Source organism: Mirounga leonina, unplaced genomic scaffold (assembly GCF_011800145.1).
Source record: "Mirounga leonina isolate KUSES-001 unplaced genomic scaffold, KU_Mleo_1.0 Mir_114, whole genome shotgun sequence".
Taxonomy (NCBI): domain Eukaryota; kingdom Metazoa; phylum Chordata; class Mammalia; order Carnivora; family Phocidae; genus Mirounga; species Mirounga leonina.
Window position 1 is genome coordinate 25889719 of NW_023270265.1, and position 12432 is coordinate 25902150.

General features: G+C 45.2%; 1 protein-coding gene across 6 annotated transcripts in view; it reads right to left on the reverse strand.

Moving 5' to 3' along the window:
• Positions 1-4418: 4418 nt before the first annotated feature.
• The window catches only part of DNMBP (dynamin binding protein), a 120448-nt gene continuing 112434 nt past the window's right edge, over positions 4419-12432 (reverse strand). For 5 of the 6 annotated variants that reach the window (XM_035026978.1, XM_035026970.1, XM_035026987.1 and 2 more), the window contains 3 exons: positions 10804-11002; positions 8199-8746; positions 4568-6210 (listed from right to left, as the gene is read on the reverse strand). In XM_035026978.1, coding sequence (XP_034882869.1) covers positions 6025-6210; positions 8199-8746; positions 10804-11002 — 933 coding nt within the window. In that variant the 3' untranslated portion in view covers positions 4568-6024. Of the gene's footprint in view, positions 6211-8198; positions 8747-10803; positions 11003-12432 lie in introns of all 6 variants that reach the window. The other variant, XM_035026996.1, reaches the window with a different exon arrangement.

Genomic DNA, 12432 nt, shown 5'->3' on the forward strand with positions numbered 1-12432 from the left:
CGGAATAAAAATTAAAAAATAAAAGGCTTTATGATGCTTGAAGATATGAGAGTAAAAGACTGTAAAAATGCATAAAGGAATTGGCTATAAGAAGCAGTCCATTTCCGTGGTATTCCTTTTTACTTCATAGGCAAGTTATACATTATGCTGTAGTGTTTAACAGCTGCAAGTGGAAAAGCAGCCACTTAGGAAAGAAGTTGCAAAAAGTAAAAAAGGGGTATATGTAAAGGCAGGATTTCTTTTAGGTAAAATGGGCAGAAAAATAAAGTTTCAGGAAGAAAAGAAAAATTACTAAAGACTAGTTTGGTTTTTACTGAACTTAGAAATGAACTAATATGCGAGCTCCTTTCTTCAATCAAGGCCTTGGCCACCCTATTGGTTAGTCACCTTGGTCCTGTGATAGCCTCTATTCTTCCCGACAACCACGGTCTCGGATTTCAGGTCCACTTACCCTCTTCTTGGCTTCCGCTGCAAATGACGGGCTCTGTAGGAGCAGCAATCTTTGGGCCACTGCTGCTTAAGCTCACAGCCACTCACTCCTCTCTGGGAAACAGATTCCTTCTGTAGAGATTGTCAAGTTATCCACTGATTGTACATCTAGACAGAGATTTCTCTCCCAAACCTGGTGCTAACAACGTTGCCTGTTGGCTCTCTTGTGAGCACCCAGCTGCGGGTAAACTGTGATCTGGTTTGTCATGGTTTACATCCTGGTATCATAAAGACACCTCCTAGCCCCATAAATATCTGCCTGGCTGATACATTAGTTCCAATCTGTAAACCAATTACGCTTTTGCTAGCTTTTCATTTTCCTTCATCAAAAGGTCTCATTTTCCTGCATACTTAACTTCAATGTTAATGGTTGACGCAAATCCTTTTGTTTTAGCCAGACTTAAGAGTAGGGGTATGGCTCAAGGGCCAACTCTGGCTGGCTGTTTTGTAAATGAAGACTTACTGAAACCCAGCCGTGCTCACTTGTTTATTATCTATGCCTGCTTTGGGGTTACAATGGCAGAGCTGAGGAGTTGTGACAGACTGTATGGCCTGCAAAGTCTAGAATATTTACCATCTGGCCTTTTACAGGAAAGGTCTGCTGACCCCTATTCCAGAATCACCAGTGTAGCTTAAACTGGATCATGTTTCCATTCAAAAAGATCATTTGCCTCAAAAATATCACGTGGCTTTATACCTGCAGCAGATAGAATAATGGTCCCCAAAGATATGCATGTCCTAACCCTCAAAACCCATGAGGATTTATTTACCTTACATAGCAGAAGGGACTTTGCGGATGTGATTAAGGATATTGAGGTGACCTTATGCACATGGGCCCAATGTCATCAAAAGGATCCCCACGAGAGAGGCAGGAGGGTCACAGTTAGAATGAAGATGATGTGATGACGGAGACATTGGGAGACACTATTCTTTTGGCTTTGATGCTGGAGAAAGGGGCCATAAGCCAATGTAGGCAGCTTCTAGAAGCTGGAAAGGACAAGGAAATAGATTCTCCCCTGGAGCCTCCAGCAGGAACCAGCCCTCCTGACACGGTGACTCTAGCCCCGTGAGGCTGATTTTGAACTTTTGACCTCCAGAATTGTAAGATAATAAATTTGTGTTGTTTTAGGCCACAGATTGTAGTAGTTTGTTGTAGCAACAGTGGGAAACATACACTACCCAAAGTCCAAGTAGCTCTGACAGAATTGCCAATATTCTCCAACTGAAGTTGGTTTAATAATTCATGATCTTCAATAAATCCTGTTGTTTGAATTTGTAGAGGACTATGCCATCCTTTTAGCCCTGCTGAAAATGGGTTTCAATGCTCATGCCTGTCATCCCTTCTAGCAAACTGCGAAGGTCTTACTCAGCTTCATCATTTTCGGGAGGTTATCTTTTCTTGATCTCCGCTGAGAGGTTGTAGGAAGGTCCCTTGTTAAAGTGAGACATGGTAATTCCAATGACAAGAGGAGGCTGTGGATGGATCGGCAGTCCCTCTCAGCATCCCCGATCCTAACCTGAGGAGTGGCTGCCAGGGGAAAGGTTTGGAGCTGAACCTCGGGGTCTCAGGGACAGCTAGGCACAGCGCTACACAGGCAGTGCCTTATACCATGGTCTAGGTCTGCAGAGCATTCCCATGCGTCTCCCTGCTCCCAATCAACGTTTCCTGAATGAACAGCCCGCCATTGCCCTATCCAGAACATTCGCTCCCTCCCACCACGCTACCAGAACTTACCTCTGGGAAGACACTAAATTGGCTCCTTTCTCTTTGAGGGTCACCTCGGAGGGGTATGAAGGAATAGATAGCCCTATGTAACTTGCAAGGCCCCCAATTTGTTGTTGAACACTCCCTTCTTGATACAGGCAAAATACTATTAATCATCTTCAGTAACAACTGCAAGAAGATTCCAGTGGGCTATGTGAGATAAAGCAAGAGCTCTGCTGTACCCAACAAACAGTAAACAGTGTAACAGTAAAAACTCCATCAGTACAATGTCTTAATAGGCAGAAGAGCTTAAAATCCCCAGTTGTACCAGCTGTGGCAACTAGAGAGAGGATTTAGAATGATGTGTATACATCTTGACGTTTCTTGGTCCTCTGGGCTAAGGTTCTCCACGTGAAACAACTGTGTTCTTCTAGGGCCGGTTTGTATTCCTGATCCTGAAACAAAACCCACATAAGCAGAGTCCTAGCTTTGCAACTAATTAAAACAGGGTGACACAAAATTCAACCCTTATTAGAACCATGTACTCCTAGAGTTCACACTGCACAAAAATTTACATGTGTCATCTTATTTGGTTCTCACAATAATCTTGAGATGAAAGCCAGAAATCTAGACTTTATAGATGGCTATCCCCACCACTGCTCCGTTCTCCTAGGACTCTTGGATAAAAGCACAACTGAACAGCTACTTCCAGGCAGGAAAGGGAGAAAATTCACAAGATGAAGCAACCAGACAAATCGGATTTAGAAATTTTCTTCAATAACATTTCCTTCTATTGTGTCTGAAACATCTGATACCCTTTCCTTCCATGGGTTTTGTAATTCTGACAGTAGAAAGTTCCATTTAAAAAATTGCCTTGGGGGCACCTGGGTGGCTCAGTTAAGCATCTACGTTCACCTCTTCAGCTCGGGTCATGATCTCAGGGTCCTGGGATCGAGTCCCACATCCGGCTCCATGCTTAGCAGGGAGTCTGCTTCTCCCTCTCCGTCTCTCTCTCTCTCAAGCAAGTAAATAAAATCTTTAAAAAAAAAAAAAATTGCCTTGACAGATGGTTCTCAAACTTTGATGTACACACAAATCATATCAGGATCTTGAGCCCTGGGATGCCTGGGAGGGGCCTGCGTTTCCAGCAGCTCCCAGGTTATAGTTTTGCCACTGGGCTGAAGGCCACACTTGCAGGTGCAAGACAAGCAGACATCTAGTGTTTAAAACATAAACCCGCTCCCACCCCAGTGACCTCCCTTTTGCCAGTGATCCCGTTTCTTCAATTTCATAGTATTTATAGGATGCTTTTTTCCACTCTCAAGCAATCTGATGCCCAAAGCAGTTAACTTTTTTCCAACTAATTAGATTTTCCTGCCTTTGATCTGTCCTTCCTCTCAATCATCCTGTTAACATTTAGCTTTCCTAAAACAGGCAATCCATTTAAGAACCTACCAGTTTCTTATTACCAGACTCATCAAATCTAAATTCCTTGACTTGGACCTCAAGGCTCGCCAATTTATTACTCTGCATCAGGCAGTGTTCTAGCACTCTCCACGTACTAACTCATTCAATCCATACAACAACCCATGGTGCTGGTGGTACGACTATCTCCTCTAGATGAGGAAGCTGAAGAATAGGTTGGGTAAGTTGCCCAAGTCACAAAGCTCGTAAGTGTCTGAAGCCAGACAGTCTGGCTCCAGAACAAGGTGGAAAGACTCAGCCAGAAAACCCGAGACCCAAGTTTCAATTCAGGATCCATCAAAAACTTGATGTGTGGCTCGAGGAAGTCACAATGTCACTAGATCCCATTGTCCTCGTCCATAAAATAAGAGTTGGCCTGGCTGATCGATAAATTTCTTTTCCTCAGAGTCCACCTATTCTGTCATGTTTTCTCCCCCTTCACAGTATCAGGCAGTTGCTTCACAGTCCCCCCCCCCCCCCCCCGCCTCCCCACAACGGCCAGGGCTCCTGCTACTTCTCCCCCTCCCGATCTCACCCCCACCCAGCAGCTACTCCAGGCCTTGTTACTTCACCTCTAGGGCATCAGTTTCCACCTCTGTGGTACCAGCAAAGTACTTACCTTGTAGGGACTCCAGTTTAGAGCCTTCAGTTCTTCCGTTGTGCTAGGATTTTTATAGTATAAAACAGCTGAAGATACACAGGCAACCACCTGCAGCATAGGCATCTTTTGAGGGGACAGTCATTCTGTTGAAATTATATTTGACAAAATGAATTTTTGACTTGAATATCTTCAGTTAGCCTCCCCTATTTTCTTACCATCGTTTTTGAATTGTCCAAAAGGTACCCTCAGAAATCCGATAAGGTTCAAGCTAAACACGTGGACGGAAATCAAGAAAACATACTCATGGCCCTTAGAAATGCCTTTATTTATAAAATAACTACTTAAATATAAACATCTCTAAATATAAACACTGTTCACAGGAGACTCGCGTTGCTGCCTTTTGACCAACCCGCAGACACACAGGGCTAAGGGGTCCCACAGGTGTCTCCCCGCTCATCCGGATTTTAAGACCAAAGGTGCACTTGAAGGAGCAGGGGCTGTAAGGTGTTCTTAATTCACTTTCTTAAGGCAAAATTCATAGTTTTCTATTCCAAGGTAGGCTTCATATCTGGGGAAGACCTTAAGAATAAGAGCCCTGCTTAAATAGAATTTTCAGGGGGAGATTCTTTGTGTAAGGATTAGCGAAGATCTTCCTGAGGCAAGAGGGAGGGACGAGCAGGCACTTTAGGATCTGTTTGGCTTAGACTACGGTCCCTGAAGCATGGAGGTTAGTGGTGAAACAGAAAATGCTGATTTCCAAGTCTTGGATAAGCTACCTCTGGGACTGCTTCTCACTCACACAATACACGAGCATTATGCTTTCTGCATCTGTGGACAGTAGTGTGGATGAAGGAGAAAGGCATCCCATCTTCCACCAGGCCAGATTGGTTTCAGCTTACTGTAGGGCGAGCTCTTTCCATGGGGTGGCTGGAGCTCTGATCTTGTTCTCCTAGGAAAAGCTATCAGTTATTGGGTTGCAGGTGAAGGGCCAGAAGACATCACACACGGACTCGATAAAGCAGAGGTGACTGTTAGAAAGGGGCAGAAGGTTGTAAACCTCAAAGGGAAGAGACCCATTCATAGAAAGACTGAAGGGAAGTAAAGACCCTGAACACTTTTAAAAAAGAGAACGCTATTGAATTTTGCCTAGCCGATCTGGAAATGCAGTATTTGAAATAAATAAGATTACAGATGATAGTGTTTTAGGGACTTTTAGAAATTAGGGGTGGGTGTGTATGTGTGAATGTGTGCCAAACACTGAAGCGTTAAAACACCAGATTTGGTACATTCTCAACAAACTTCTTGCCACGTGCAGAGGCGCAGTCTAAAAGGGCTCCCAGAAAATTCTCTTCATCCAAGTCAGTTTCGTGGAGCATGGGACTGCCCCAAACTCAGTATGGTACAACCCACGCCAACATCTTCTCATGCTGGAGCACAGCTTCCAGCATATATCCGATACTGGTCTTCCCATTGGAAATTTCTCATTTCCAAAGGCTGACCCAAGACTTGCCTTTCTTCTCATGGTCACAGAATCATTCACAAGCCCCAGGGTCCATTTAAAATTCTAGAAAGTCTAGTGAGCATCAAAGTTGACAACCCAATGTCAGGAAACAAGACTCATCCTGTGCCCTGTGCCGTGCCGTGGTTGGTTAAACAATGCAGACGGGGCCGGTGTCCCAGGAGCAGGTGCCCTCTTGGAGGGCCACCAGAACCCTTCAGCAGAAGGAAGTGAAGGCAGCAAGGTTAAACGGGAGAGGGAATAGGCTCAGGTATATTCAGTTTTGCGGATATAATTGGATGGAACATAGCCTTTCTTCCCATTAACTTCGGCTAACCACCACTCTGTATTTCCCGTAACATCTTTAAACTCCAGGATCTTGAGTCTCTGATTGGCTAACACACTCAGCTCATTTGGGTTCCGTGCCTTGAAGGTATAGACAGCAAAATAGACCTGTGGGAGGGAGAGAAAGTGAGTTGGGAAACAGGAAACTGCTTGGAGCAATACTGTCCAGCAGAACTTCCTATATGGTGATAGGAATGTTCTATGCCTGCGCTACCCAATATGGCAGCCTCTAGCCACATGTGGCTATCAAGCACTTGAAGTATGGCCAGGAAGAATGAGGCACTTAACTTTAACTTTTATTTAATTTTTTTTTAAGATTTTATTTATTTTTTGACAGAGAGAGACACAGCGAGAGAGGGAACACAAGCAGGGGGAGTAGGAGAGCGAGAAGCAGGCTTCCCGCGGAACAGGGAGCCCGATGCGGGGCTTGATCCCAGGACGCTGGGATCATGACCTGAGCCGAAGGCAGACGCTTAACGACTGAGCCACCCAGGCGCCCCAAATTTTATTTAATTTTAACTAACTTAAATAGCTACATAGGGTTGGTGGCTACCATAATGAACAGGGCAGATTCAAAGAAAACCAAAATTCATATCCTTTTACTCTTTTCAGAGTTGCCTTAAAAAGTGGAAGAAGGAACCTTCAGTCAATATGGCAGACGGGTCATGTTCAGTGATTGGGAGGGGAAGCCATGAGGCCCATGGGGGCACAAGGATGAAAACAAACTCTTAGGACTTGGAGGAGTCAATGAAGCTAGAAGTGAGCTTTTTAAACAAAATCAGAATTGAAAAAAGAGCCATCTTCTCCTTCCACATGTCTAGAAAAAGTGTCCACTGATGGGAGCAGAACTTGGATGTCTGTCCTGGGCAGTGGGTAGTAACAGAATCACCAGAGGAACAGGCATGCCCTATGCTCATCTGTAGCTCTGAGGAATGTGGCACAGAGACTGAGCTGAGAAGCTCGTGTGAAAACTGGCCTTTTGGAATCCCGAGCTTGGCAGAGGCAAATACCTGCACAACCCAGGACATGTCTGAGTCTCTCAAAGGCAACCCTGCTGGAGATGAGCTCACAGACAGACGGTATAAGACACCCATGGAAACTCCCTGCTGCAAGAGGGAGCAAAGGGAACAAGTGGGTGAACCAAGGGTTCCTGAGCCGTGAATGTGAAAGTGACTTTAAAATAGGTAGGTTTAATATGCTCAAGATACAAAAGCTATATTCAAATTCATAAGACAAAAATAGGCCATTATAAAAAGAATAGAAAAACTGAAACAGAGTCAGAATGTTATTTCTAAAGTCCAGGGGGAAAAAATATAAAATAAAAATAAATAAATAAATAAAAAACTAAATAGATGGGATAAACGGCAGACTTTATACAATGAGGAATTATGAGCTGGCAGAGTGGAAAAGGCCAATATAACACCTTGTAAATGCCCAGTGACACTGCAGAAGGGCCCAGAAATAGCCTGCAAGGTGTCAGCCAAAGAAAGTGCCCAGAAGGGCGCCTGGGTGGCTCAGTTGGTTAAGCGACTGCCTTCAGCTCAGGTCATGATCCCAGGGTCCTGGGATCGAGTCCCACATCGGGCTCCCGGCTCAGCGGGGAGCCTGCTTCTCCCTCTGACCCTCTCCCCTCTCATGCTGTTTCTCTCCTGCTCACTCTCTAATAAATAAATAAATAAATAATCTTTAAAAAAAAAAAAAAGAAAGTGTCCAGAAGGTGTGGAGGTGCTCACTCTTTTTTTTTTTTAAGATTTTTTTTATTTATTTGACAGAGAGAGAGAGATTGCGAGAGCGGGAACACAAGCAGGGGGAGCAGGAGAGGGAGAAGCAGGCTTCCCGCTGAGCAGGGAGCCGGATGTGGGGCTCGATCCCAGGACGCTGGGATCACGACCTGAGCTGAAGGCAGACGCTTAACGACTGAGCCACCCAGGCGCCCTGGAGGTGCTCACTCTTAGAGCGAGTTTCCATGTGGGCTTTCTAAGACTTGTCCGTGAGCTCAGTCCCGATCACCACCCAGGCCCTGGGACTGGACTCGTGCCTCGGACTCCCCCACTCCTACACCTACCACCCAACACTCGAGACCAGGGAGCACTTACCTGGTTGCCTTCTGCCTCCCTGCTTTCTGGTTCTTCATTTTTGTCTTCCAAACACTGGGTCGTTCTCGTGCACCCTTTCATGAGGTCTTTTCCCTGCCCATTTCGCCCTGGTAGGGAGTGACCAACCGTTTCTGGATGCCTCGAGTTTCTGGAGCTCCTGAGGGCAGGGGCGGGCTGGTGAATGTCTCTGGATGCCTCCGGAAAATCCCATGACCTGGGCTGGGAGCTGGAATCTGGGTCTGTGGGGCATCTGGAAGGACTGCTCTCCGAACAACCCAAGTTTAAGGATGCACTGGCAGTTTCTTGGTCCGGTTCCTTCAATGAAGTGGCATCTTGAGGCTGTTTCTGACAAGACCCTGAGCTGAAGGACACAGCCATGCTGCTGGGATTGAAGGTCAAGGTGCTGCTGCAGTTCTGCTGTGGGAACCCGGGAGAGGAGCCGCCGGGCTCCGACTCGGTGGAGGAGTGGCTGCCAAGGAAGGCGTCGGACTGGCTGCGGCGGGCATTGTAGGGCTTCAGGAAGGAGCTGTACACAAAGCCTGTGCTGACTACGGGGCGGAAAAATCAACACGAAGGGCTTTTAATGGAAGGGATGGCGGGCGGAGTCAACAGAGAAAAAACTATGGTTGAAAAGCTAGGTCAGTAGTGAGAGACACAAAACAAGATGCCTAGGGACAAAAAAGATGAGACCCTCAATCCCAGGGGACACCGTGGGTGGGTGCAGACGCAACTCTGTGGCTACCTGGCAGCACCTAATCGCCTGGCCTAACTGACCGCCTAACACGTGAGGGACGCGAGCCCCTGCGGAGAGTCAAGGGGACAGTAAAAAAATGGCCCTGGGTTTGAGAATGAGCATGTGAAGAAAATTTAACAGGATATCTGCATCATGGAAACAAAGGCTAGGAGAGACTTAACTAAGGATGTGTTCAGATACACTGAGGATGGAAAAAGGGATTCTGCCCCTCAGAGATGGCCGCTGGCCCTTTTGCCATCCAGAGCACTTGAATCTCTGCTTCTGGTCTGGGAACGTGGTGGGCATATCGTGAGAACAGTCTAAGGTAGGAAGCGGTTTGTAGGGGTTAGTATGTACACAACACACGCACAGCACATGATCACTTTAATAAATTGCCTAAGATGATGACAGAGAGGGCCCTCAGCTCAAACTTTTAAACATAAAAGACTGAAATCCTTGATCCACGGGAACATTTTTTGATACTATTAAGAAAGAAGTATCTGTGAAGGCAGGGACCCAGAGCAGGTAACCTTCATGCGAGCAAGGGCCATCTCCGTCTTCATCTTCAATGTATTTTCTGTACCTAAAAACACTTCTGTTACATCTGCTGAATGGGGGAGGGGGGGGGGCTGGGCAGATGGTGAGGAGTAGAGGGTCTAACAGCTGATCCTAATATTGTGGGCTTCCTGCCACCACTCACCAGGATGGTGTAGGTAAAAGCCCCAAGGGTAGAACAGCTTCTTGAAGAGCCTGGATCGTTACTAGGAGTCCTTCTGTGAACCCATCAGCGGCTTCCCCTGCCCATCACCCTCCATCCTTGCTTTCCTTCCCCACTGCCAATCTCCATTCTTTTGGGTAAGCGGGAAGGGATGGGGGTGATGGGAGTCACAAAATACTTTCAAACTGAGAATGGCACAATTTTCCATTCCAGTAGTGTGAACAGAGATGTTTATTGTATAGGCCCACAGTCCTTATTTAAAATGCTTATTTAAAATGCTGAGGGCCAGATGGATTTTGGAATTCAGACTTTCTGAATTTGGGAAAAGTAATCAAGTACTATACGGTTTTTGGCATGACATCCCCAGCAGGGTCTGGGTCACTGCCTCAAAATTAAACCCATTAATGTTTCTATAATGTATGACTATTCACATCAAAAGAGAGGAGTAACAATTATAAACAGCTTCATAACACTTTGCTTGGATTTTGCTACTAAATAAGTTCAGATCAGGGAAGGTTCTGGCAAATGAGTTCTGGAAAAAAAGCCCTTTGTTTTTCAGAGCTTTCTGGATTTTTGGAATCGGGGAGAAATTACATGGATTATTATTCTTGTTACTTTTCTTTAAATTCTGTACCCAACAACCCTCCCCAAGCCCCCCCCACTAGAAAAAGCTATAAGCTATTTTTAAAATCATTCCCAGTCATGAGGTAAAACCATTATGGAACAAAAAACTCAAAAAGCAAACAAAAAATCCTTTCTTACAAGTTTTAAATTCACACACTCTCAAAACCCATTTACAGAGCTTGGAAGAGGGCAGCTTATTTTGGGGTTCTCTTAGAACAGGTTGAGAGGACTCAGGCCCCAGTAAGCACGGCCTGGAAGAGCTGTAAAGCATGGCAAGATCCTGCAAGGTAAGAAATGGAGCCCTCTCTGGAATTTGTACAAATAAAACGAAAACCAAAGACAGGTTTTGTTTTGGTAATGACTTGGGCACTACACTCTCCCAAGATGGATAGAACTTGTAAGGTTATTTTCCCCTTTAATCAAAGACCTTTTTTTTTTTTTTTTTTTGGCCTAGACAGGATTCGGGTACAGCCAGAAATAACTTTTTCCTCATTCAAAGTTAAGAGTAATCTGAGGTGTAGCATTCCTACCTCCATTGTCAATCAGCCAGCGGTTCTGACTGCCCATGGGGTCCTTTTTTTTGATTACGCCCACCAGGTCACCTTCCAGAAGTGAGACATCTAAGTCTTGAGCTGCATTGAAGTTCCGTTCTGCTTGGAAGAGTTTTTCAGGGGGATACCTTGCCAGAAGGGAGGCCCGGAGTTCTTCCGACTGTAGCATGTAACTTGGCTGAAAGGCAACACAAGGGATGCAATCAACAAAAGCCCTCCCTGGCCACCAGCCCAGCGGCCATATATAATCCCAACTCACAGTCTGAGTCTCAGAAATGGGGGCAATGACAGCCAGCCACTCGCTACTCCCTTTGGATGTTTTTGTGCCTGAGTCAGTCCATGTGGCTGGGTAAAAATCATGATCTTAGTTCATGTTTTAGTGCCTTGGTAGCTATTAAGAAAATTTAACACACACTTAGTTTCACATCTGTTTATCTTGTGACCAAAAAATGTGATTAAAGTGCCACGTGGGGCACCTGGCTGGCCCAGATGGTAAAGCGCGTGACTCCTGATCTCGGGGTTGTGAGTTCAAGCCCCACATTGGGTGTAGAGATTACTTAAAAATAAAATCTTCCAAAAAGAGTACCACCAAAAGAGTCAAAATATCTAAGTAATATTACAAGATCTTCTTCTATTTTGCTATATGAATTGAAAAAACTGAGACTTTCTTTATCTTGACTTCCCCATCTATAAAAACAATTACCATTCGGGCACCTGGGTGGCTCAGTTGGTTAAGCGACTGCCTTCGGCTCAGGTCATGATCCTGGAGTCCCTGGATCGAGTCCCGCATCGGGCTCTCTGCTCGGCAGGGAGCCTGGTTCTCCCTCTGACCCTCCCCCCTCTCATGTGCTCTCTCTCTCTCATTCTCTCTGTCTCAAATAAATAAATAAAACCTTAAAAAAAAAACCCAAAAAACAAAAAACAATTACCATTCGTAAAAATTATAAAAAATAAAAGTAATAATAAATTTGATTCTCCCTTTCAAGCTAATATAAATTAATGTCTATGAGATTATATGGAGCAAAATGTTGTAAACAGAGATCAATAACCTTTTCAATTGTGGCCTCGACTTCTCAAAATACGGAAAAATTGAGTTCTAAAAGAATGTAACTCCAGGTAAGAAAGCAGTCAGCCATGAACGGTTTGGCCATGTATCAGATAATTACCTTTTCTTTCTCCTTTTTTTTTTTTTTTTTTTAAAGATTTTATTTATTTGACAGAGAGTGAGCAAGTGAAGTGAGCGCACACAAGCAGGGGGAGCGGCAGACAGAGGGAGAGGGAGAAGCAGATTCCCACTGAGCGGGGAGCCCGACTCGGGGTCTGATCCTAGGACCCCGGGTTCATAACCCGAGCCAAAGGCAGATGCCCAGCAGACTGAGCCACCCTGGCACCCCAGATAATTACCTTTTCCAGTACATGATCCAACACGGGGAAGCCTGGCAAAATTGACATACCCTTAAATGAGTTTCCTTAATTAACTGGTCAAAGTATTAATATGAATCCTTCAGGAACTGCATTCACTGTACAGACTAAAATCTGAGAAGGCTTTTCAGAAGGTATTTTGAGGTGCATATCGAGTGTGAAAAAGCTACTGGCAGTCCCTAGCCT